Raw genomic sequence first — 24,906 nt, forward strand, 5'->3', positions numbered from 1 at the left:
AGGGAGAATTTCCTGTTACCATCCACTCATCAAGATTTCTCTTGAAAAGGGCTAGTGAAGTGCTCTGCTTGACATGAGTGGGGAGTTTATTTCAGAGTATGGGAAGTCTCTGGGTTAGGAACCTGTCTCTCCAGCAGGTTCTGTTTAATGTGGTGATGAGGTTGAGGTCTTTGGAGTGTGTGGTGCAGAGGGATTGAGACTTTTTCAGATGAAGCATGTCTAGCAGCACTGGGTCAGACAAGGCTTTGTATGCCAGGCAGAGATCGCTTCTAAGTAGGCGATTTGAGACTGAGTATAGCTGGAGGTTTTTTGAGTCTGTCTGTATAGGGCATGTGTTTGAGTCCTAGGATCCTCTTTGTGAGGAATTTTTGTGGCCTCTCCAGTTGTTGCAGGAGTATAGCGAGTTACATGCTACATGTACTCTATAATGGGTCTAATGAGGGATGAGTAGAGAGGGATTATGACTTCTTTCTTCCTGGATGAGAAACCTTTTGTAATGAGGAGTGCCACATGTTTGTCGAAGGAGAGGTTCCTATCTACTTGTTTTCCTAGATCTCTTATCACACTTTGGGAGTTGAGAGAGCTACTGTCGATGTAGTAGTTCGTGGGCACCATGTTTTTCCCGAAGGGAATAACAATGTCCTTTTTTAGCATTGAGCTTAAGACCATGGTTCTGGCACCAGTCGTCGGTGTCTGAGAGGCCTTTTTGTAGGATGTCTACGTCAGCTTGAGAATCAGTAATAGCTCCTAGTTTGCAGTCATCTGCGAAATTGGTCAACCAGAGTCCTTTGATGTTGGCCTGAACTTCAGAGAAGTAGATACCAAACAAGAGAGGACCCAGGACAGATCGCTGTGGGACTCCACTTGTGACCGCCCCGTAGTCAGTGTTGGAGTCCACTACTTTCACTGTGTGGGTTCTGCCAGAGAGCCAGTTGGCAACCCATCTTATAATGTAGGGGTTAATTCCAAGGTTAGTGAGTCTGTCAATGATCCCTGAGTGGGGGATGGTGTCAAAGGCCGTGGCAAAATTGAGGTAGACTGTATGGACTACCTTGCCTTCACTGGCCTCTCTGGTGACAGATTCGAGAAGTCTATCAGGTTGAACAGACATGATCTGCCCTTCACAAACCCAAAGTGTGAGGGGTCCAGCAGGGTTTGAAGGTTCCCTATATCCCTATTTATGAGGTCCATAATGATGGGCTCCATGGCCTTACAGATCAGGCTTGTCAGACTGATGGGGCGGTAGTTTCCTCAGTCAGTAGTCGCTCCCCCTTTGTGGAGTGGAATAACTGTAGCGATGTGCCATTCGGGTGGAACAAAGCCTGAAGTGAGGCTGTGGTTGAACAGGGCACTCAGATGTGGTGCCAGTTCCTTTGCAATTCATGTAGAACACAGCCAGGTATATTATCAAGTCCCATGGAAGCTGTATTTTTGGCTTTGGATAGTGCAGCTTCTACCTGTGCAGCCGTGATTTTAGGGATTTGGCATTCCTCTGGTATTGGGATGGCCCTTTAGGGGGTGGGGGGGTAAAATTTGCACTAAACCTGTCAGCCAAGATACTGGTAATATCTGTTGCTTCAGTATAAGTGGTGCCATTGTGCAGTAGCTCAGAGCACCCCTGCGTATTGTTATGCAGATTCTTGACATAACTAAAAAATGCCTTGTGGTTATCTTTAGCCTCTGTTGCAATTTTGTTTTCATAACTAGCTTGGAAGATTTGATGAGGGATCTTAGTTTTTTGTAGAGACTTACAAGGGAATTGTTCAGTCTCGGGACTTTGCCCTTTTCTGAAACAGTTTTTTGCTTCTGTTGTAGTGTTTAATGGCAGGGGACAGGATATTGGTTCTGTTTGGTATGGCCTGATCCATGCACGTCTGTAAATGCGCCTTGGTGTATGATTCAGTGGCCATACATCCTTTCCATGTTTGCATGGATGACATGAAGGTTGACACTTCTGTCTTTAGAAGCTCAAAATTGGCTTTGGAGAAGTTTTTCACTGTGGTTTCCTTCATGGGGGTGAGAGTGGGATTTGGATATCGACTGTGATTAACTTGTGGTCAGATCTAACCAGGGAGGAGTTGATTACTGGTGTAGAGCAGCATCCCCCATATTTGTAATGACCAGGTTGAGAAGGTTTCTACCTCTGGTAGGGGTGAGAATGAGTTGGTCCAGGGCATTGGAATTAATGAATTCCAGAAATCATTGGGCAAATGAGTTGGAACAGGAGTAATTTTCCCAGCTAATGGAGGGGTAGTTAAAGTCTCCCAGTATAAGGCTGTTGGGTTGAACCTTAATGCTTTCCAGAGTGTTTAAGAATGCGGAATGGGAGTCTTGGGACATTGTGGGGGATCTGTAGCAGGCTACATCCTGGATTGCAGTTTTATCCAGTGTTAGTTGTACCTGTAGTATCTCTGATGCATTGTGTTGAGCAACCAGTCTGGAGGTATGCATATCATTTATGAAAATGGATACACCACCGCCTTTGGGGCTTCGGTCCACACCTCCATTAGGGCGTCGGTCCAGGTTTAGGGGCTGAAAGGTGTGATATGCAATGTAGCCTGGTAGTGCTGGGGTGCTCTCTGGAGTCTTGAACTAGTTCTCTGTTACTGCACAGAGGTCGATGTTTTCCAGTTTGAGTGACTCGAGCTAGTGCATTTTGAGATTTAGGCTTCTAGCACTAAGTAGCATAACCCTCGGGTTGTGTTTGTCTTCAGGTCATTGCCTAAAAAAGGCACTATAGGGGTTCCAAGAGTCTTTCCCAATATCCAGAATCCCAGGGGTGACAGATGCAGGCCATCCCTGGCAAATCATTGAGGTCTGTCAATTGTGTCATCCCAGACAGACAGATACTGGATCCCCTTTGAATGACACCAGAAATGTAGCCAATTGTTGAAGTCAGTCATTTTCTGCTTGTACTATGGTGTCATTCTAGGCGACAGTAGTATGCTACTAAGGGCTAGGGTCATACATGCCTGGGCTACAAGATCTGAGAGCTCCTCCATGTCTCTTTTCATGTAATCCATGGAGGTACATCTTAGGTCGTTCACACCAACATGGACAATGACCGAGCCGTATTTATACTTCTTGTGGAGAGACCTAAGTGCGTGCATTATGTGGCGAATCCTGGCACCCAACAGGCAGCTGACCATAACTTTTTCCTTATTTAACCTAGTGAGTGGGACGTCAGTGTGCCTTACTATTGAGTCACCTATGACTAGTGTATTGGGTAGACTGTTTTGCCGTAGGGGCTTGGGCTGAGTGGCACACTGTTTATGAAGGCTGTGTGTCTTGGGGGTTGTGTTTGGGTCAGATGTTTGCTTGCGTTTCTGCCTTGGAGGTCTTTGTTGTTTGGGCAGATTTCTATTGAGAGTCTCCACAAAAGTGTGTTTTGTGTTACTATGTGAGAGGTGTGGTGGTGTGCGATCCAGGGAGCTGTGTGTTTTATGAGCTGTGATGTATGTGTTAACCTTCTCCTCTTGACTGGCTTAGCCCAGTCTTGGTTTGAGAGAGCGTGGCCTCTAGTTTGGTTATGTACATGCATCTCTCACAAGTGGATGTGTTTGGAGGTAGGAGGAGAGGGTTCTCTGTGTACATGAGGCAATTGCTACATTGCCTATGGATGTCCAGGTTCACCAGGTTAATAGAAGAAAGCGTAGGGAACTGACCTTTAGACATACCTGGAATAGGTGCTTAGTTATTTAAGTACTGGAGCTGTTTGGATTCCTTTTAAGTACAGAAGCTGTTTTGTTAGTGCTACTAGCAGTTGGTATGCTTACAGTGACAGCTGCAAGAGGTTCTGAGCAAGTGCTGGGTTTAGAGGTCTGATTTGAGTGCTTAGAGATGAAAGCTAGCAAGATGTAAGGGAAAATTTGAAGAGCTTTTTTTAAGGCAAAGATTAGTTTACCCTAGATTAGCAGCACTGCGCAATGCGCAGACCCACACAAACATGGTTTTTAAGTCAGAAAGCTGAAAGGGATAGAAGCAGCCCAAAACGGCCAATAAAATACAGTTCCTGAGCTGGCAATCACTCCTCTTGTGATAGGCTGCTCAGAGCTTACCACTCCCAGTGATGAGCAGAAAGACTTCCTTCTATCTCCGCAAGGTCTGGACAACTCGGAACACAAAATACAGTCCTGAAATGAGCAAATCTGAGATCCATACTATTCTAGTTTTGAGAAAAAGGCGGGAAACAAGCAAGTAGATAGGATTTCTCAGATAAATGCCCCTTGAGGTGTCTGATCTTCATTTTTATTCTTGTTTGGCACTGTGTTCATGTCATCCAGAAAGGAAAAAGTCAGTGTGGGAGGTAGTCCCCATAAAAACCATCATAACCAGTGTCTTACTTGCTTGGGTGCTTCCCACAATCATATGCAGTCTTCTATCTGCCAGGCATTTCTGCCTAAGACCCTATGTAGTTGTCTCTCTTCTTTATCTATTTATCTTGAGAACCAATGACTTAAGCTGTTGTCTCAGGGTGCAGTGGTGGAATTCTCCCATCCTTGGGGCTGTCTGCTAAGAAGGTCAAAAAAGTCAGGCCTGATCTGGCTGCTGTCCAGCCCCCCCCCCCCGGATGTCTCTCTAGAGGCTAGTAAAAGTCCTGAAAACCTTCTTATGCTTGCTTCACATTCCTCTGCTGAGACCCTGACGGAGGCCAGCATTAATCTGAATTCTTGCTTGTCCTCAGTGGCTTTTCAAGTGTCTGTACCTGACATTGAGGGGAACCTTGGCTGGTAATATCTGAGGGTCCAAGGGTGATTCCTCAGGTTTGAGTAAGTGAGGAAATTCCTACCACCAATATAAAGTTGCTTTAGGGTTCTGACCCTCCAAGGGTTTTGCGAGCACATGTTCCACCGAAAAAGAAGCTGAAAACAAGTCACATTTCCCCTGTTGTTAAGGATCTCCAGTGTGAAAGCAGGATTTCTCTCAAGGTTAATTTAATGCTTTAATGGCCTTAAAGTCCCCTCTAGGGACTAGGGAATTGCATTCCTCAGATGAGGATTTGTACTCCACGGAATAATCTTTGGCCTATTTTTTATCCTATCTTAAGTGGGATTGTTCCAAGGACTCTGATATTCAGAAAAGGTATTATAAACTCCTGCAGGAGTCTCCCTAACCATCTGCTGTTCCTCCTGTTCTGGCTGCAGTTTTAGATATATTTTCTGCAGTTTCTGCATCCCCCGACTCAGCCTCGTGCACCTAAGAAATGTGATAGACTCTATAAGGTGTCTGAGGATTGCAAATTTCTTTATGAATGCCCTTCTGCTGACCTTTCTGTAGTGTTAGTCTCCTCTGACAAGCCATCAAAGCTGTTGTCCTCCTCCAAGCTGCTGCCTTCTGATGAGGATATTAGGGCTATGGAAAGGCTGGGCAAGAAAGTTTCCACTGCTGCCATTTTGTCCTTTAGGCCATCAACTACCAATTCATATGACCAATTATGTTTTGGCTCTTTTCTGTCGGGTATCGGAGCTTCCTGACTCTGAGGGGAAGGCTACAGCCCTTTTCTTGTTAGGCTGCACTTCACAAGTTGCTTAGCAGTCAGTCAAATGCAGTTGTGATACAGCTCATGCCTGTTCCAGGACTGCTGCCTTTGGTTCAGTCATGAGGCATTATTCTTGGCTTCATCTTCAGGCTTTGCCAGATGCTGTCAAAGCCTAAGTTGTGGATACTCATCTGGATAACAAAAGTCTTTTTTGGGACTACTGCTGCTGACTTTTTCAAGTTTTGCCAGGATAAGGGCAAGACCTCGCAGGAGCTGAAACATATTTTTGTTTCCCCTATTCACAAGTTTTAGAGGAACTGTCCTTCCAAGTCTGCCCTTATTTGTAGGCAAAATCGCTTGCCTACTCCTGATAACTCTATTAAGACTCCTTCCTTCCAGAAACCTTCTTTTCAGGACAAACCTGGTTCTAGTTAATGTTTGGCCTTCCCTTCCCCTTGGCCAGGTCCACTTGTCTCTCCACCTCTACCTGTCTGTTCCAAATTGGTATTGGATCACCTTAAATTCTTGGGTTCTGTCCATTATCTGTCAGGGATATTCCATGGTGTGGAAGTCTCTTCCTCCCTTTTCAGGCATTCCTCACCCTCTTCAGGAGCAACTTCTCATTTCCCAAAGTTTCTAAAGTCCCCTTTGGATTAGGGCACCATTCAGCCTATTTCTGCCACCCATGTGGGAAAGGGGTTTTAATCCAGAATGCTTTTGGATCCCCAAAAGGAAAATACATGAAGACCAATTCTGGATCTTCCCCTGCTCATCACCTTTTAAAGATCCTGGTTTTTTGGGATGTTATCCTTTCAGACATTGTTTCCTCCTCTTCTGGCCTTTCTGGTATCTCTAGATCTCAGGGATGCATACCTTCACATCCCCATTAATCCTCTCTTCAGGAAATGTTTACATTTCTCTGTCTCTTCCTTGCATTTTCAGTTCTCTGCTTTGTTGGCCTTTCTACTACCCCAAGGGTATTCACCAAATGCCTCAGTCCTGTCATTGCTTTTTGCAGTCTTTGAAGTAAACAGATTTTTCCCTGTCTAGATCTGCTTATTCAAGCTTCTTCTCCCAGCAGTCTGCTACAAGATCTCCAGTTTACCACTTGTGTTTACACAGTCTGGGGGTGACTTTGTGGAAACCTTTATGAATCACCCTGCAGATTTCTCCTCCTGCTGTTCTTTGAGGTGCCGTATTTTGCTGTTGGCTGCAACAACATGCTATTATATTTCACTGCTTGGAACTTATTCTACATTCACTGCCTGCTGAGTGAACCTGCTTTAGAATGATAGGCTAGACATTTGAAATGTTCCTGTCAGTAGTTACAGTGCCTCTCCCAACCTGATCAGTTCTCTTTTTTTTATAAAAAAAAATGGCCATTTTTGTCTCCATCTATAATCCTTTTCTTCCTTGCTAATTGTAGTTTTCAATCTTTGTCATGGGTGGGAAGTAGTACAAACTAATGCCCACCTTTCCTTTTATTCAAAGGGTTGTGTTCTGGATCATGCAGTTGTGTATCTGTAGTATTGTGAAGCAATTCCTTTCATTGCCTTTGAAGGACTTCCTGGTGCCAGATGCTCTCTGTAGTATACTGGCTGATATGCTTTGAAAGTAAGGTCTACATTATATAGATACCTGACAGTGGTCCCCCTGCTTCCCTTCTGATAAATTGTACACTAGATCAGTGTGGTAATTACTGTAGTATAAAGTGTTGTTAGCGAATCCGACCATACTTTTTTTTTATGTTTACTTTACCCTGAACCAGTCCGATGGCTCTTATTCCTTCACTTAGTTGGTCCCCATTTGCTTCATTGGGGATGATAGTACCTGGTCTAGTCCGGAGTTATTCAACCCACTCATTCCTGTTCAAGGATCCCTCATGAACCCATTCAGTTCCACCACCCTCCATCAAGAGAGTCAGATGGTATGGATCAGGCCATAGAAAAGGCCTCCCCCACCCTTTTCACAAACTCTTAACTGATGTTTCCTGTAAGTGGAACATGTAATGGACATCAGCATTGTGCTCTCCCCTGCCTGTGCAATGGATAAATGCTAGCAAAGCAGTCACCATCCACTTGTAGCAAGGCACTGCAGGCAAGATTCCCTAACCTTCACCAGGAAAGGACATTTTGCATGTGTGCCCTTGATTCTTTACCCGTCTTCCCTTCCCTTCACCCTGGGAAAGGAAAGCAGGCACTGATCTCTTTCTTGCTGTCTCTCCCTTGCAAGTTCTTTTAGGCTTCTGAGTTGCTAATACAGCTTGGCTTGTTGTAGTCCTACAGAGGCCTTTATTTCAGTATGCCACAAGAGCTTAAATGTGAACAAATTCAAAGAACCAAATTGCTTTTATCCATGGAATGTGTTGATGACCAATAGACAGTGATATTACTAGATTTGCTGGTAAAAAGCAGTGTATGCTAATTTTAACATTGTGGAATTTTTTTTATTTAAATGCAAGTATTTCTGACCTACTGAATGTTTTAAAGCTAATTTTTTGCTGTTATTCTGTACAGGATTGGGAAAAAGGAGTTGTGTTTGTAAATGGAAAAAACCTGGGTCGCTACTGGAATATAGGACCTGCAAGGACACTCTACCTTCCTGCACCATGGCTTCATAAAGGAGATAATGAAGTAAGACCACATAAGAGCAGTATATTTGTAGTGAACGTTACATTTTGCAGAAGCTTTTTTTCTGTAGTTACAAGCACTGTTCTTGCATACTGCATAAGCAGTTTTGCATCACAGTTGTGATGTACAAGTAAATGCACAGTATCCTGTGTCTGACTGGAGGTGTGGTGAAAAGCTGCAACTTGTGTGCAGCATACATTTTGTGCATTCCTTCAGATTAACATGCAAGCTAGACTTTTGTTTCATTTTGCGAGTCGCAGTTATATTTCAGTCTTCTCAGCATTGTTGTTAATGTTTTTGCTTTTTAACTTTATACTATAATAATAGTCTGAATTGTACATTGCATATTATTACAGTTATTTGCAAAATAAATATGGTGAATTTCATCAGCCATATGTCTTGTGTTTAGTGAAACAGCATGGGCCTGTTCATGCAAGAGTTCTATACAAAGCAAAAAATAATGGGGGGACAAAGGCCCAAACTCAGAGACAGATTTTAAATGTTATTCTTATAACATTAGAAAGTTGTTAGAATAACAGGTTTTGCATCAGCATGAATTTTTTTGAAGGACATGAAGTCTGAAACTCAAATGTCTGTCATTTAGTGACTGCAGTCTTCAGTAATTTATCAGAAAGCCACAAATGTTATATGGAACAAACCAAAACGATGATGCAAAAATCTGGACATTCTGTGTAATCCTGGACATTTGAGAGACATGCTGTGAAGAAAACCAACTTTTTGTGATCTGTGAACTTTTTATATTCCGGGGTGTGCATCCAAGAACTGGGAAGCAGTGATCTAGCTATGAGTGCCTGCTTCCTTTGTAACACTAGCTTGTAGATTGGGAACATAATTAGTAGTTGCTGCTCAGTGCAGAAAGTGTGAAGCTGTAGTGTGCGGTGAGGGTGAGGAATTGTGATATTGTATGTTTAAGAAGCACTCCTGGAGCATCTGCAGAGTATAAAGGTGAGGAATCGGGATATTGTATGTTTAAGAAGCACTCCTGGAGGATCTGCAGAATTGGGATATTGTATGTTAAGAAGTACTCCTGGAACAGCTGCAGAGTATAAAGGTGAGGAATCGAGATGTATGTTTAAGAAGCACTCCTGGAGGATATGCAGAATTGGGATATTGTATGTTAAGACGTACTCCTGGAATAGCTGCAGAGTTTAAAGGTGAGGAATCGGGATATTGTATAAGAAGCACTCCTGGAGCAGCTGCAGAGAGTAGAGGGTGAAGAATTGTAATATTGTATGTTTAAGAAGTAAAAACAAAAAAACGAACTCTGCAAACGCTGTATACTTTAAAACTTTAATTCACAGACCTTAAAATGCAATGCAGAGTTTTCAGATGAACAGATCCTTCCTCATCTGTTGATCTGAAAGCTTTGTGTTGTGTTTTAAGTTTTGTGATTTAAAGTTTTAACACGTATGGCATTTTCAGAGTTTGTTTTTTGTTTTTATTTTGACTTTAAGTTACATGTTTGCTCTCCTTTACAGTAGTGGAGTTTCTTTGGTGTTTTTGGTTTTATGTTTAAGAAGTACTCCTGGAGCAGCTGCAGGAAGAAGATGATGTGGACTTCATAATCAGACTGACCACATGATGCTGCATGTGTGTTGCCAGGAGTGTCGGTGCCCTGTAAGGTATTAGTGAGATGTATTGTGGAATACTCAGTTCAGTTCTGGACATTGGACTTTGAGAAGGACAGATTGATACAATATGTGTGCATCAGGGGTTTTCTAAGGTAGAAGGGCCCATGAATCACCGCATGCTGGATGAGAAAAGGGAATGGGACATACATAACTTAGATATAATGAATCTGAAAGGGACACGTGCACATCATTCCAGCTTCTTTTGTAAGTCCCTAATCCTACCTTTATGCAGGGGGATCTACTCACATCACTGTGTGAACTTAGTGCCTCCACCTGAAAGGTCATGGTCCCATGCCCTTGCTAATTTGGACTACCACCACACAGTGGTTTGGTCCCCAGGATGTCTACTGCAACACCTCACATCCTGCAAGGGATTGTGGCTCCACATGGCCTGTCCTGTTATGCCCGCTCTGCAATGATGAAGGCACCCTTCCTCCTCTACCAGTGCTGTCTACTGTTTGAGTCCATAATTGAACTGTGCTAATCTAGGCTACAGTCAGGGCTTTATCCTTCTGTGCCAGTGGTGCATTCTTACACACACAAGAATTTGGACCTACCAGAGGATTTTGTAGAGCTGCTGAAAGCCTGTATGCAGGATTGCTGTAATGCATTAATTGGGTCTTTTTGGTGTGTGTGTGTGTGTGTGTGTGTGTGTGTGTGTTTGTGTGTGTGTGTGTGTGTGTGTGTGTGTGTGTGTGTGTGTGTGTTTGTGTGTAGATAGATAGATAGATAGATACTGGTCTTCCTGAATTTGCCGAAATCCCATATTATTGAATCACATTTTATCGACACTCAGAATATCAAACTCCCACTTCATCGAAACAGCGGAACAACGAATATCCTCCCAGGGTAAGTAACCTGTTGTGCGAGGCTGTGAACTTTGCCCTTTTCCCAACTGTAGTGTGATCTTGGAGTTGGTATGTTTAGTTAAGTGGGTTAGGGAAGGTGTGGTTTGGATTTTGTTTTTTTTTGGTAAGTGGTTACTTACCCTGGGAAGATATTCATTGTTCCAGTACTTCGATGAAGTGGGAGTTCAGTATTTTGAGTGTTGACAAAGTGAGAGTCAGTAATATGAGATTTCAACGATGTGAGATAAATCCATATATAATATATGTGTGTGTATGAGTGCAATGTAGGCACATTATATTACAAGATGTGGCTGTTTGCTTTCCTCTGTTATTATTGTTCAGGCAGTGGAACCTTGTTTTGAGAGAAGCTGGAGTTCACGCTCCATTTCCCTTTTGGTATAAAAGTTGCATATGCCATATTTACTTTCCTAAAGCCCCAGAAGTTGATGCAGAGTGTTATGCAGATGCATTTTTCTTTTGCAGATGTTTTGGGGTTTCAAATAAATACTAGTAAGACTAATGATCTCTTTGCTGCCTTTCAGCCTCCATATCAGATTATTAATTCCTTTCTGTTCTGCTCTTTTGGACCAAGAGGGCTAACATTTTCTGGACTTGAAAATGATAGATCACCAACAGTTCAAGTAGAAAAAAGGCATTGTGGACTAGCATTTGTCTTTTTTTTCTCATGAGGACATATCTAAAGCCAGAACTGCTGCACCCCTTGTAGACCATTGTGGTGCACTTGATGCTGCTCAAGTGGTTAAATGGTATAGCTGATTACTGAAATGTTTTCGGGCTCCTTCCCAAACTCTTGTGTTGTTCGAGTCAGAAGGAACATTTCAGAAGCTGGTCTTCAGTTTTGCCATTTAAGAATGTCCTTTCTAGCTGTGAACCCTCTCCCTCTGATAACTGTATACATAGAAGTGTAAGGGGAACTTTAGCAGTTGCTGAACCGTCTCCCATTGATAACTGTATATGTAGAAGTGTAAGACGGACCGTAGCTGTGATGAATCCTTTCCCTCTGATAACTGTATACAGAGAAGTGTAAGGAGGGAGTAAAGCTATGATTAAACCCTCTCCCATTGATAACTGTATACATAGAAGTTTAAGGGGGACTGTAGCGGTGCTGAATCCTCTCCCTTTGATAACTGTATACATAGAAGTGTAAGGGGGACTGTAGCTGTGATAAATCCTCTCCCTCTGGTAACTGTGTACATAGAAGTGCAAGGGGGGACTGTAGCGGTGCTGAATCATCTCCCATTGATAACTGTATACGTAGAAGTGTAAGTGAGACTGAAGCTGTGCTGAATCCTCTCCCTTTGATAACTGTATATGTAGAAGTGTAAGGGGGATCCCTTACACTTGTACGTATACAGTTATCAAAGGGAGAGGATTCAGCACAGCAACCCTAGTGGTGAGCCCTCCCCCCCTTTGATTTTGTAGGTTCTCCTGTTTTCTGTGTTATTTTATGTTGAAGAGTTGTGAAGTTTCTGTAAACAAAAGAAAAAAAAACACTGCCTGGAACTAATAAGGATGCCTTAATGCAGATCTTTGTAGCCCCTTGTGCAGTCCTTGAGACGAATTTGTAGCTTCATGCAGTGAGCTTTCAAGACACCCTGACATCACCAGGAGCACAGAGAATATGGAAAACTCATTTGAAAAGAAATTGTCATGTGTTGGACAGTGAGGATTGAGTACTTTGAGAAAGCTATCAGTTTATAAGGGGAAATCATAAATGAGGATCTCATGTTGTCAATTTTCATTCGTTCCTCAACTCTTGAGTTCGATCCAGCTGTGCTGCTTCTACTAGCTCGTGGATCACTGAAAGCTCTCGAATGTCTCCCTTTCCCATAATGCACTAGTCCTTAATGTACCTCAGATCTCGTTTGTTGCCTTGGAGTTCAGACATGGTTGGTGTTGTAGCTCAATACTTGATCATTTTTGGGTTTCAGTTTTTGATATCTTATAACTGTCCTTCTTATATCTTACCATATTTAATAGCATTTCCTCCCTTTTTCCAATTCATGCATGAGACTCCTCTCTTATGCAGCAAAAGGTACCTCACAGGTGGCAGGTTCAGGCATTTCCATCAGGAGGCATGCCTGGATGCACTAGTGTGACTTTGCAGAACCCCTCAGAGCTTCCTTCATCAATACTCCCTTTGACTGAAGTTCCTTATTTGGTCCTAAAATGAAAGACACACACTCTAGGTGTGAACAAGTAGTAAAAACCCTGTGTGCTGTGCGAGTATGTTTTTCAACCCCTCATGAACCTTTTATAGGAATCGATGAGGAGGTCAGAAGATGTGGTTCAGGAAATCCCTGGGTCCCTTACAAGATCCACATGGAGATAGTTCCCTTAGAGGCAGACAGAGGAACTTTAATGGAAGCCACTGCCCTTGCATTGGGGGGGGGGGGGTCTGCAAAACCAAGGATTAACAGATTCATTCTCTGACAGATCCTACCAGCTCTTAGGAAAGGAGGCCCAAGAGTCCTTCTGTGGAGGCAGTCAGGGTTCATGTATCCCTACAGCTGAGAGCCTGGTTAAAAATTACAAAAGATTCATGGGTTCAGAAGATAATATCCAGATTTTATATCATACCCTTTTCCCATCCACCTCCTGTCTTTTCATAGAAAATCCCCGATGTTCCACCCAGTCAGAGGGAGGCAGCAGCACTAGAAGTAAACAAGCTGCCCAAAAAGAGAGTCGTCCAAGAGGTCCCTTCAGATCAGACAGAGTAAGGAACTTACTCAATATTCTTTTTAATGCCAAAGAAACCAGGGGACTGGAGACCAATTTGGATCTCTGCAATCTGAGTTATTCGATTCAGTACATGAAGTTCAGGATGGTTACAGTTCAGTCCCTTCTGCCTTTTCTGTGCAAGGAAGATTTGATGTCAGCAGATCGTCAGAATGCATACTGTCATATGTAAATGAACAGATGTTCCAGGAGATATCTGTGCTTCTGGCTGTGAGCGTCACCTAATTCAGAGCTCTGCCCTTTGGTCTCACCACAGCCCCCAGAGTGTTTACCAGGTGTACGGCAGTAGTGACAGCTCACTTGAGACTGCAAGGATTCCAAGTGTTTCCATATCTAGACGACTGGCTTATCACCGCTCCGACCATACATCAGCTGATGCAAGCCCGGGATTACGCACTCCAAATATGCTCTCATCTGGGTATTCCAGTCATTTACAACAAATCTCATCTGGAACTAACTCAGACATTAGAATTCATAGGTGCTTCTTTCAACATGATTATGCCAACAACATCTCTTCCCTTGCCGAGAGTTCAGACTATTCATTTCCAAGTCAGGGAAATCATCCAAAACTCTTCTCTCTCAGCTCAATTAATCCTTCAGGCTTTAGGGTCCATGTCAGTAGCAATAATCCTAGTTTTGTTATCAAGGTAACCTGTGGGAGTACTACAAATGGACCTTAGCTACTCAGTGGTCAATTCTTTGCCACCCTCTAAACAGTCAGTTAAATGTTAACTGTAACGTCTGGCAAGAAATATTTCCTGTGGTGGATACAGTCAAATCAAATGCAAGAAGGTTGTCCCTTTGTTCTTCTCAACCCAAAGCCATAGTGACTATGGACGCCTCACAGATCGGAGCTGTCCTCCTAGAATTGCAGGCCTTTCACAACACTCTCCCAACCAGGACTATTGTAGTTCAGATGAACAACATGTCAGTGGTATGCTATATCAACAAACAGAGAACCAAATCTTCCCCCCTGTGTAAAGAAACTATAAGAGTGTGGCAACAGACAATCTCATCGATTTGATTTTTGATAGCAACACACATTCTGGGGAAGTCCAGCATGATTGCAGACAAGTTAAGCAGGTCTATTCTAATGTCTCACGAGTGGTCTCTCAGTATGAAGATGGCAGAGAGGATTTTCTGTTGATGGGGTCAACCATGCTGCGATCTTTTTGCATCTTCTCTCAAGAACAAGTGCAGCAGATTCTTTGCCCTCATCCCTCACTAGGGGGAGTCACCAAGATATGCTCTACTTCACAGTCTCCTTTACACATATTCCCCGATACTCCTCATCCCCAGATTTCTTCAGAAAGCATCCCAGTTGAAGAGCACATTAATCCTCATTGCCCCATATTGGCCTTGTCAGATCTGTTTTCCCTTTCTTTGGCCTCATTTTTTTCTTCCCCCTTAGATCCTGGAACCAACTGCAGACTTTCTCACCTGACAGATTTGATTCATCCAGACATATTCTGGGTCTGAAACTGGCTGCGTGGTTTCTCCAGTTCTGTTGATTGCTAGACACCACAGGCTCTCCTCCCCTGTCCGTTGTATTCTTTTGTCATCTGTCAAAGCATCCACCAGGAAACTTTGCAAAAGTAAATGCAAAGAATTTGTTTTTGGCACTGCAGAACTGATTATATATCCCTTTTCTGCTCCTATATCTAAAGTTCTGGAATTTCTTGCATCAATCTTTAGTGAAGGAGCTACCTCTTCTACCATTAATGTGCAATTGGCTGCCATCTCCAACGTTCATGGTGGAATAGATAATTCTTCTGCAGCATTATCCAAGCTTTGTCAAGCCTTTCTAAGAGGAACACTTCTCCTAAGACCTCCTATTAACGATCCTTCTCCCCCTTAGGATTTAAATGTAATTTTGCAGGCTTTAACCATGCCTTCATTTGAACCTTCAGCTATGATGTACTAAAATATTTAACCTGGAAAACTATATTACTAGTAGTAGTTACCTCTGCCAAGAGGGTTTCTGAATTGCAGGCCTTGTCTCCTAAGCCCCCTTACTTGGTTTTTCAGAAAGACAGCATATCGTTAAGAATCAACCCTTCCTTTCTTCCTAAGGTGGTGTCAGAATCTAATATGAACCAAACTATTAACGTAACAGTTTTCTTTCCAAATGTTTCAAATAAAGGAGAATATATGTTACACCTACTGGACGTTCACAGACAATTACGTTTCTGCTTGCATAGAAAAAAAGATTTTAGAAAAACTGAACAACTGTTTGTATCTTTTTCGGATTCAGAATTGGGAAAAATGAGTCTAAATGGTTGACTGATTGTTTTACCTTTGTTTATACTAAATTGGGCATATCCATACCCAAACCACCAAAAGCACATTCCACAAGATCTATGGCTACTACTTCAGCTTTTTTGTCTAGAGCTTCTCTAGATGATATTTCTGCAGCTGCAACTTGGGCCAATCCTCATACTTTTATTGCGCATTAAAAATTTGATCTTGTCTCTAGGGACAGAGCAGTATTTGGTTCAGTGGTGCTCAGGAATATCCTTAGAGTTCTTCCGGATATAGGTAGCTGGTGATTCTGTCCCAAGAGTTGAGAAACAAAAGAAAATTGACATCAGATAAAGAAGTTAGTACTCACCATAACGTTCATCTGTGTTGTCCATTTTCATTCTTCCTCAACTACCTTCCCACCAAAACCCCCTCCTAGTCGCTCTTTTGGAAAGATCGAAGATGCTAAATGAACCTTGTTACTTTCTTTGAATCTCAGTTTTTGCTGGTTGTAATAATATCCGTATTCCTTTTCAATGCTCTACGGATGTAAAGGGCAGCAAACATGATCTGAGGTATGTTATGGACTAGGGCATTGTAGGAAAGGCGGAGCCCTAGAGCTTTTAGTGATCCATGAGCTAGTAGAAGTAGCCGAGTTGGATGCAAGGACTGGATCCAAACCCAAGAGTTGAGGAAGAATGAAAATGGACAACACAGTGGGAACTTTATGGTGAGTACATAACTTCATTTTAAAGCAGGAAAATGAAGATCAGACATCCATGACCATCACTGACAGGTTCCTAGTTTTGTTCATCTTCTCTGTCTTCACCACCATTTGCCATTTGGCAAAAACACTTGGAAGATTCTATGTGTAGAGCTGAGACTGAAATAACTCCAATGGGATCAGTGCTCTACCCCATTTAACAAATTCATAATAAAGTAGGTTTAATTCTCATGCATGGCCATGCTATGATTTAATGTCTTAAATACAAAAATGTAAGTGCCCTGTTTTTTTTCTACTTGCTTGGGACATGATCCCTAATAACACTGATACTGTACATTTACATGCTTGAACAGCACACTGTGTCTGTGTGACCATGAAATTACCAGCTGAGATATGTACTGATTTAACTTTTGTTGTGTCTGGGAGAGAGAGAACTTTAGAAACTGTTTCAAGTAGCTGTAATTTAGTGCTGCCACTCAACATTATCGTAGAAAAAAAAAACTTTTGGCCTGTCTAGTAATAAAAAAAAAAAATGCAGGCTAATGGCAACAGTGGGAGGGTCCTCCACACAGCCCCAAACATAGATTTGAGCACCATCACAGGAGCAAACACTTAGAGAGCAGATTGTTACCTAGCCGTTCTTAAGGTAAATTAATTGTTAAACTGGCCAATCATTTCCTGCATTTATTGAGGTTGTACTTGGGTGGTAAGAGTTTGAATTTGTATACATCTTCCACTTTGAAGGAGGATGAGAAGACCCTTCAGTTACCACCTTGGCAAGTGTGTTGTGGGACTCTTTTAAAACTGATTTTCTTGTCAGTCTGAAATTTGAGATTGACCAAACTGATCCCAGGTGGTCCTCTGAGTCACTAGCTGTTGGATAAGTGATACTCAGTATCAAAGATTCCCCTCCTAAGATTGCCCCCAGCCCATTCAGGCCATCAAATCCAAGCAAAGGAAGATGGTGTAATTTTGCACATCATATTATATACATCAACCCAGAGATCTGTTGCCTAATAGGAGTCTGAGTTGCAGGTATGGGATCACACCCCTTGGGAAAATGGTCTGAATGTGCTAATGAGTCCAGTGCAGGCCTTCTCTTCAGAATGTGCTATCATCAGCAGACAGATTTGTTTATCAGTTAATTGTTCCTGACACCCAGTGCATTTCAGTCTCATTTTCCTTGCTTCTCGTAAAGATCCAGAGCCTATTCTCATGGGTGATGGGGAGCATGCTGCTCTCTCGCACCTGGGCATCTTTGAGGAGCAGGAGGATCTTCAGATTAATCCAGTGATAGTCAAAGATAAGAAATATGCTTCCCTTCTTCCTTTTTCTTTTGAATTCTCTTTCATGACATGCCTTAGGCTCATGAGGAGCGAACTAGACTGACCATGGGATTGCATTCTGTATTCCCTTCCCCCAGAAATGGAGTAGATTTGCTGCTCTGTTCTGTATTCCATTCTAGCAGTAGTAGTTTGTGTAGCTCTTAAAGAAGAGGCTTGAAGAAGGAGCACTTCAGAAATAAAATCTTCGGTTGCCATTTGCTTGGGAGGAAATACTCTTTATCCAGCCATTTTGGGCTTTGTTGATGACCTTCTGCTATTGAAGCAGGCTGTTATATCTGCAGAAGGCTTTTGTGATTTCTTTCTTCCATTTTTTCTGTTGCATGCCTAGACATCCCTAAAAGAGGACCAGACCTCTCCACTCTCCAAGGAAAGCTCTGAAGTAGTACACAGTCTCCCCTTCCCCAATTGCTGGCTGAGTCAGCCAAGTGGATTGCCATCACCTGTCACAATCTTGCATTCCAAAATCCATTCTTGGACTCCCCATAGTGAGTGGGTCTTTGGGTTCTTCCCAGCTTGTAGAACCAGCACAAAGAATCCAGTATGTTTCGCACATAGTTACTTTTGGCCACATTCTGGGGCTTGTCATTCCATCTCCAGGAAGAGCTGTACTAGTGGATCAGGCCACATCAGTGGAGCTGTTGGGGAAAGGTCCAGAGTGTACAGCTCAGCGTGGCTGTAGAGGTCCTTCCATGCCCCTTGTGCACGGAGGTAATGTTTTTGTTGCAGTGGACCATAAACAGTGACATTTCTGTTTCAGAAGTTCACACCCAAAATGAATGAGCTGGTGGGTTCTCTAAGTCACTCTTTTATCCTAGAGATGTTGAATCAGTTGTCTAGTCAGGGTCTTCCAGAGAGGTGGCACTCTGGATGTTTCTTTTTGCTACTGTCTCAATCTTGAGTCCCTTTTTTTTTCTTCTTCTTTTTTTAACTACGTTTATACTGCCCTTCATTGATTTGGTTAGAACAGGGTCATATTCTGCTTGTTACCCAGATGATGCACATCTCTAATGGTTCCTCAAGAGTGTACGGTACGTGTCATTACCTTATTAGATGATTTAGGATTCATGCATCCTTGGTTATCTGTTAATCTGTCAAAAAATAACACCTTGAAGACTGAAAGATTCAAAAGATACCCTTCAAAAATCTTCTGTTCCTCCATTGCCACTGTTTATTATATATGATGGCGACAGGCTGGAGTTTGAATCAAAAGTGTGGAATCTTTGTATACTACTCAATGACTGGCTGACATTTAGAGTGCAAATGTGTTCCATTAATTGTAATTCAGCCATCTGAGGAGCCTCAGATTGAGCATGTGATGCCTCCTGAAGTATGTGTGGTAGTTGTTTGTAACCTAATCTCTTACCATTTTGACTGTTGCAGCACTCTTTGCATGAGTTTTTTTATATCATGATTAACCATTTACATCTGGTGTAGGGCTTTTTGGCCCCATATTGTATATATCAGTATTAACTGAAAGAGGTGGTTGTGCCATGCAATCTCCTTTGCATGCAGCACTCTACGGTACCACTGGAAACATCTGATGTTCACACCCGTGCTTCTCAAGACCTATGTATTTGGAACCCACTACCATAGTGGCTTCAGGAATATTACATAGTGGCCTGCTTTTAGTGGTCTGTGAAGACCTGTCTTTTTTTCCTATCCTTTTTTGGTGAGTCTGCTACTCATTTTATACTGACTTAGATAAAAAGAGTGGATTGCTGAAGAATGAGAGATATGAGGACAGACTATGTACGAGTTATTCCTTTTCATACTGTAGGACAGTGGGGAAAAGGAATACATGAAAGAATAACAATGAAGGGCAGTGTGATGGAATAAATTTAAAGAATATAGGCAAGAGATGAGGTTGTAGTCTAATTTTAACTTTCTGACTGAAGAGACAGATTGTAATTGTTAGAAAGCATGGCTTCTGTGAAAGAGTACTTAAGTGGATAAACTTATATAAATTCTCAGACCACAATTGCCTGGAATAGATGGTTGCTCTGAGGAAGGGTATGGGCATGACACACAAGGTTCTGGCTCCTTAAAAAAAATACAGGCCAGATTAGAGAAGTTTGCAGGTTCATAGGCTGATACTAAATAATCAGTCTTCAGCCCATTATAAGCCTTGACAATAAACATATTCATTAGTTTCCTTCTTCCTCATCAAAGGCAACACATGATAGATTCAGGAAGAATTTGTAACTTCCCACACAGCTGTTGAGATTTACCTTGGAATTGGTAAAAATACTATGAAACGTAGTGGAAGTTTTGTTCCAGAGGCAGATAATGCAGTGGGACACGAGTCATCATCACCACTGTGGTTTATTCTTTAATCAGTGCAGATTCATATCATTTTTTGTGTACTTATGGAACCCTTTATTCTTTTTTTTTTTTTAAACAAGAAAAATATTTATTAAATTATCACTTATAACATAGGCAATTATATGTTTATATAAAGGAAAACAAACCATATTTACATAATCCCAGCTGAAAGCATTTTACACCACAAATATTGACATAATCCTAGTTGCAAACATTATACATCACTTATAATCTACCTAGTTATTGTCAGTCAAACATTAAATAGCTCATTCAAGTCCTGCCTTCTTTTAAACCTCATTCCTCCCCTGTATGTATTGTTCCCACAATTCACATTTTTCCTACTTAATTTGTTCTTGCCCTTATTTAAAGATCCCAATTCCAGTTTTATCTCTGTTACTATATCCACCACTATTAGTACACTTGGTTGAGACTATGATTTCCATTTTCTAGTAATTGTTTTTTTTTGGCAGCCACCATAATTAGACTCAGCAAGGCTTTACTATATGTCTAGGCAATTCTGATTCTGTATCATAGCTCAGAAAAATTATTTCCCTCATTGCACCAATTTACTCACCCAGTATTTCAGACAGAGTAGTCTGCATGGAGGCTTTAAACTGTGCTCACTGTTTTAACACAGCTCCACAGAGTTAGGCAACTGGCCACTGCTCTGCTGTATTCATCTGTGCAATCCAAGGAATTTGTTGCATTCTGCTAACCAGAAGTACAATTTTATAATGTATTTTGCTCTTTTAATCTGTATTTTTGCAATATTGCTGATTTTTTAAAAACTGTTCTTTCTGGTTTGTTGCTCTTATTTTGTCTGCTGTAGCATAGAGTAGATTCAGACCTGCTGAATCTGGTTCTGTTTGTTAAATTGATCACATAACCAGGCTATCTTTTGTTGGAGATGCTCCCCCCTACACCCTTGAGACAGGAGAGTGCAATTAGGATTCATCTGAGTGAAGTATTTTGGCACAAAGCACAGTTTTGAGCTTTTTTATTGGTTAAATTCTTTAATTCAGTTTGCTCACTGTTGCTACATAAGCCCCACATTTGCGTGAGTTTGCAACTGGTTTAACACAGCTCCACAGAGTTAAGCTGTATTCATCTGTTTACTTTCAAAGTTCTCCTCCAGAGAGGTCAAAGAGACTCCTGACATTCCACAGAGTCGAGGGGAGTTTGCAGTAGCAGACATTCTAAGCCTACTGCAAAAAAGAGTCATCCAAGAGGTCCCGATCGCACAGAGAGGATTTGGAACTTACTCTTGCTTCTTTTTAGTGCCAAAGAAAACTGGGAACCTACGATCCATAGCGGATCTAAGCAAGTTAAACTTGCTCGTAAAGACAGTAAAGTTCTGAATAGTGACGATTCACTCCATTCTTCTACTACTGCGAAAGGATGATTGGATGTGCTCTGTGGACTTGAAGGATGCGTACTGCCACATTAAAATAGACAGGTGCTCCAGGAGTCATCTGCGCTTCCAGCTGAGAGCCAGTCATTTTCAATTCAGGGCTCTGCCCTTTGGACTTACCACAGCCCCCCGGGTGTTTACTAAATGCATGGCAGTAGTCAAAGCTCACCTCAGACTGCATGGATTTCTGGTGTTCCCTTACCTGGATGACTGGCTCTTTGCCGCTTTACCCCAACCAGTCATCAGTTAGTACAGGCCAGAGATTACTACTTCAATCTTGCCAACCATCTGGGGAATACTGTAAATCTGGCAAAGTCAAATCTTTCCCCTTTGCAGACTTAAGAGTTCATCGGAGCTACCCTGGACACAGTCAATCAGATTGCCGCTCTTTCCCCTCATGGAGTCTTAACTTTGCGAGATCAGATACAAACAGTGTTGAGTATAGCTTTTCTCCTGACAAAGCTAATTTTCCAAGCTCTAGGTTCTATGGCAGCTGCCATCCCACTAGTTCTTCTTGCAAGATATTTTATGCGAGTCCTTCAATGGACTCTAGCTGCTTAGTGGTCTGTACTCTATCAGCCTCTGTCTGTTCCTATCAAGCTGACTACTGTTTGCAGAAGGCATCTTCAATGGTGGCTTCTGTCAGATGACCTGACATTAGGCAGACCTTTACTTCTTCCACCCCCCCTCCACTATGGTCACCACAGATGCTTCCCAGTTGAGGTGGGGGCATTACTAGGGGAAGATGGTCCAAGGCATGTGGATACCCATAAAGACCAGATTGCATATCAGTGTTCTGGAGATTTTATACATATATATATATATATATATATATATATATATATATATATATATATATATATATATATATATATATATATAGATATAGATATATGTATATATATAGATATATGTATAGCTATATATAATATGGGTTATGTTTAGTTTCCTGACAGACCACTTCCCCAACACCCATTCCACTGACACTTCAAATCACTGACATTCCCAAAGCAGACGTTACCCGGGTGGTTAGTCAACACTTGGCCATCCTGACGGACTAAACTATCCGAAAAAACTGACCCACCGATGTGGGGGGCTTTGCCCCCCACACACCCCTTACTAAATATACCAACTCTGAGAATGCACTACCTCAGGGGTAAGGGGCAAAGTTTAAGTAGATGGCCAAGTGTTGACTTAGCGTGCGGGTAACATCGGCTTTGGGAATGTCAGTGATTTGATGTGTCGGTGGAATGCATGTTGGGGAAGTGGTCTGTCGGGAAACTAAAGGTAACCAATACACACACACACACGCACACACACACACACACACACATATATATATATATATATATATATATATATATATATATATATATATATATTTTTGTTCTAATTCCTTTCTTTCTCTACAAGCTCAGTTGTTAAGCTTGTGTTGACATTTCCAACAAACTGGCTTGGTTTAAAAAATGCACCAAATGCGGTCACAAGATACTGCTTGCATTTACACATACCTTATGTGTTTATTGTTTATGTCCTCACCACCTCCAGGAGGACTGCTGCATTTGCCACCCCTTCTAAAAGGGTTACTCCTCTTTTTCTGAGGCATTATATGGAGCTTCCCCTGAGAAAACAGAAAAAGACTGTATCTCCTTCTCCCAGTACTACTACATCTTCAGCACTGAGAAGACTAAGAAAAGACCTCTTTCAGATCCGACTGACTCATGGGATCCTAAAAAGAACATTTCTAAATTGTTAGATCTAACTTTATACTCTGATCCAAAACAAAAGGAAAAAGGGCTATGGGATCAGATCTCGCCTTCGGATACGAAGCTTAAGAGGTCTAGGCACCTGTTGGATTAGACTGCTTCGGATCAAACACCAAAACTGTCCGATTCGACTTTTGAGTCAAACCCCCTTCCAAGGACTAGATACTCTCCCTCAGTGGACTCTGTTCCATCCAATGTCTCTTCTTTTTTGGAGAGGCCTTGTTCTCCTTCCTTAGTGTACACTCACTCTTCCAGGAGCCTTGTGGAAGAAGATATGGAGAGGTTAGTGAGAAAGATTCGGTGCAGAGCATGTCAAGCATCCTATCAGCTCCTACCCCTCTGGGTCAGGAAATCCAATCTTCCACCACACCCCCTTGGCAAGTTCTTCCTCAGACTCCCTACTAGGTCTTGGAGTTATCAGATCTCAGTTGTCCGGATCCGAGAATTTCTTTATCTTCATATCTGAAGCTTGCTTTGATCTCTTAGGTTACATTGGATCCAGAGAGCTGTCGGAGCTGGGACTACCCAGTCGGGTCCAGGATGTCACAGTCGAATCCAAAGTTTTTGGCGCCATCTCTATACCTCAGGGCCTCACCACGGGTTAGTTTGGCTCTGACCTCAGTCTTGGAGCAGGGAGGGACTATGGTCCAAAGGCTTGCCCTTGTGGATATGAGATCCTATTCCTCTGTGGAGGGGGTGCCTTTGAGGTCATGGAGAGAGCCTTGTCTGATACCACAACAGACTGTTTCCCTCCCTTTGGATCCTCAGTCTGCAGGCTTGACATCTTTTTGTTTAGAGTATCATCTGTCCTTTCCACAGGGACAGCTAGTACCAAACTTCCCAACAGGGTGTTACGACCTCTTCTGATACCTTCCCAGAACATCCCACTGAGGTGGTTCCTAAGAAGAGAACGAGCAACAGGAAGCACTTAGATGCCCCAGAGGAGTCAGTCACAGAAGATACAGACTTTGATGAAGGTGAAAGGTCCCCATGGTCATGGTCACCTCCTGAAGATGTCCAGTTCAGAGACATCCTTGAAATCCTGAAGCAGAGAGGTGGCTGGAAGTCCAGCAACCCTTCATCCAAGGAGTCTGTATTCCTGGAGGTGTTTGGTATCAGCCCGTCTACCTCCTAGGTCACGCTGCCCACCAATGAGCTCATAGAGTTAATCTCTCAGCTGACATGGAAGACCTTGGACACCATTGAACCAGTCCCCAAGAGACTAGACAAAATCATGACAGCACCAGAAGACAAACGGTTTTGGGCAAAAGAGGTGCCTGTTGATGCCATGGTCATTGCTGTAGCAGCTAAAAAGGAACTTGCTGAAAAGAGTCCCACTGTCCGTCCACCAGACAAGATAGACATGTTTGGGAAGCATGTCTATGACTTAAGGTCTGTGAACTACTTGGCACATTTCACCAGGCTGCAGAGAGACCTAATTAAGAAACTGTCTGACACCCTTTCCAGCATCAGTTTCTGATGAGGTACAGTCATCTGTGACTTCTCAGTTGGTCACCATGCAATCCATTTCTTCTATGAGGCTAATTTCACACGTGGCTGAAGGAACCTCAAGGGCAACAGGTTCTGGCATTTCCATAAGGCGGCACACCTGGATGCGCCTCTGTGATTTTCTGAAGCCCTTCAAGTATTAATTCATCAGTGCTGGCTTAGACGGTATGTCTTTGTTTGGCCCCAAAGTTAAAGACACATTATCCAGGTGTGAAAAG

General features: G+C 42.5%; 1 protein-coding gene across 4 annotated transcripts in view; it reads left to right on the forward strand.

Annotated features, from left to right (window-relative positions):
• Positions 1-24,906, forward strand: part of GLB1L2 (galactosidase beta 1 like 2) — a 2,046,079-nt gene that overhangs the window by 1,974,788 nt on the left and 46,385 nt on the right. For all 4 annotated transcript variants that reach the window (XM_044081172.1, XM_044081170.1, XM_044081169.1 and 1 more), the window contains exon 18: positions 7,996-8,112. In XM_044081172.1, coding sequence (XP_043937107.1) covers positions 7,996-8,112 — 117 coding nt within the window. The remainder of the gene's footprint in view (positions 1-7,995; positions 8,113-24,906) is intronic.

The sequence above is a fragment of the Protopterus annectens genome, chromosome 8.part0 (assembly GCF_019279795.1).
Source record: "Protopterus annectens isolate FY-2018-M chromosome 8.part0, PAN1.0, whole genome shotgun sequence".
NCBI lineage: Eukaryota > Metazoa > Chordata > Ceratodontiformes > Protopteridae > Protopterus > Protopterus annectens.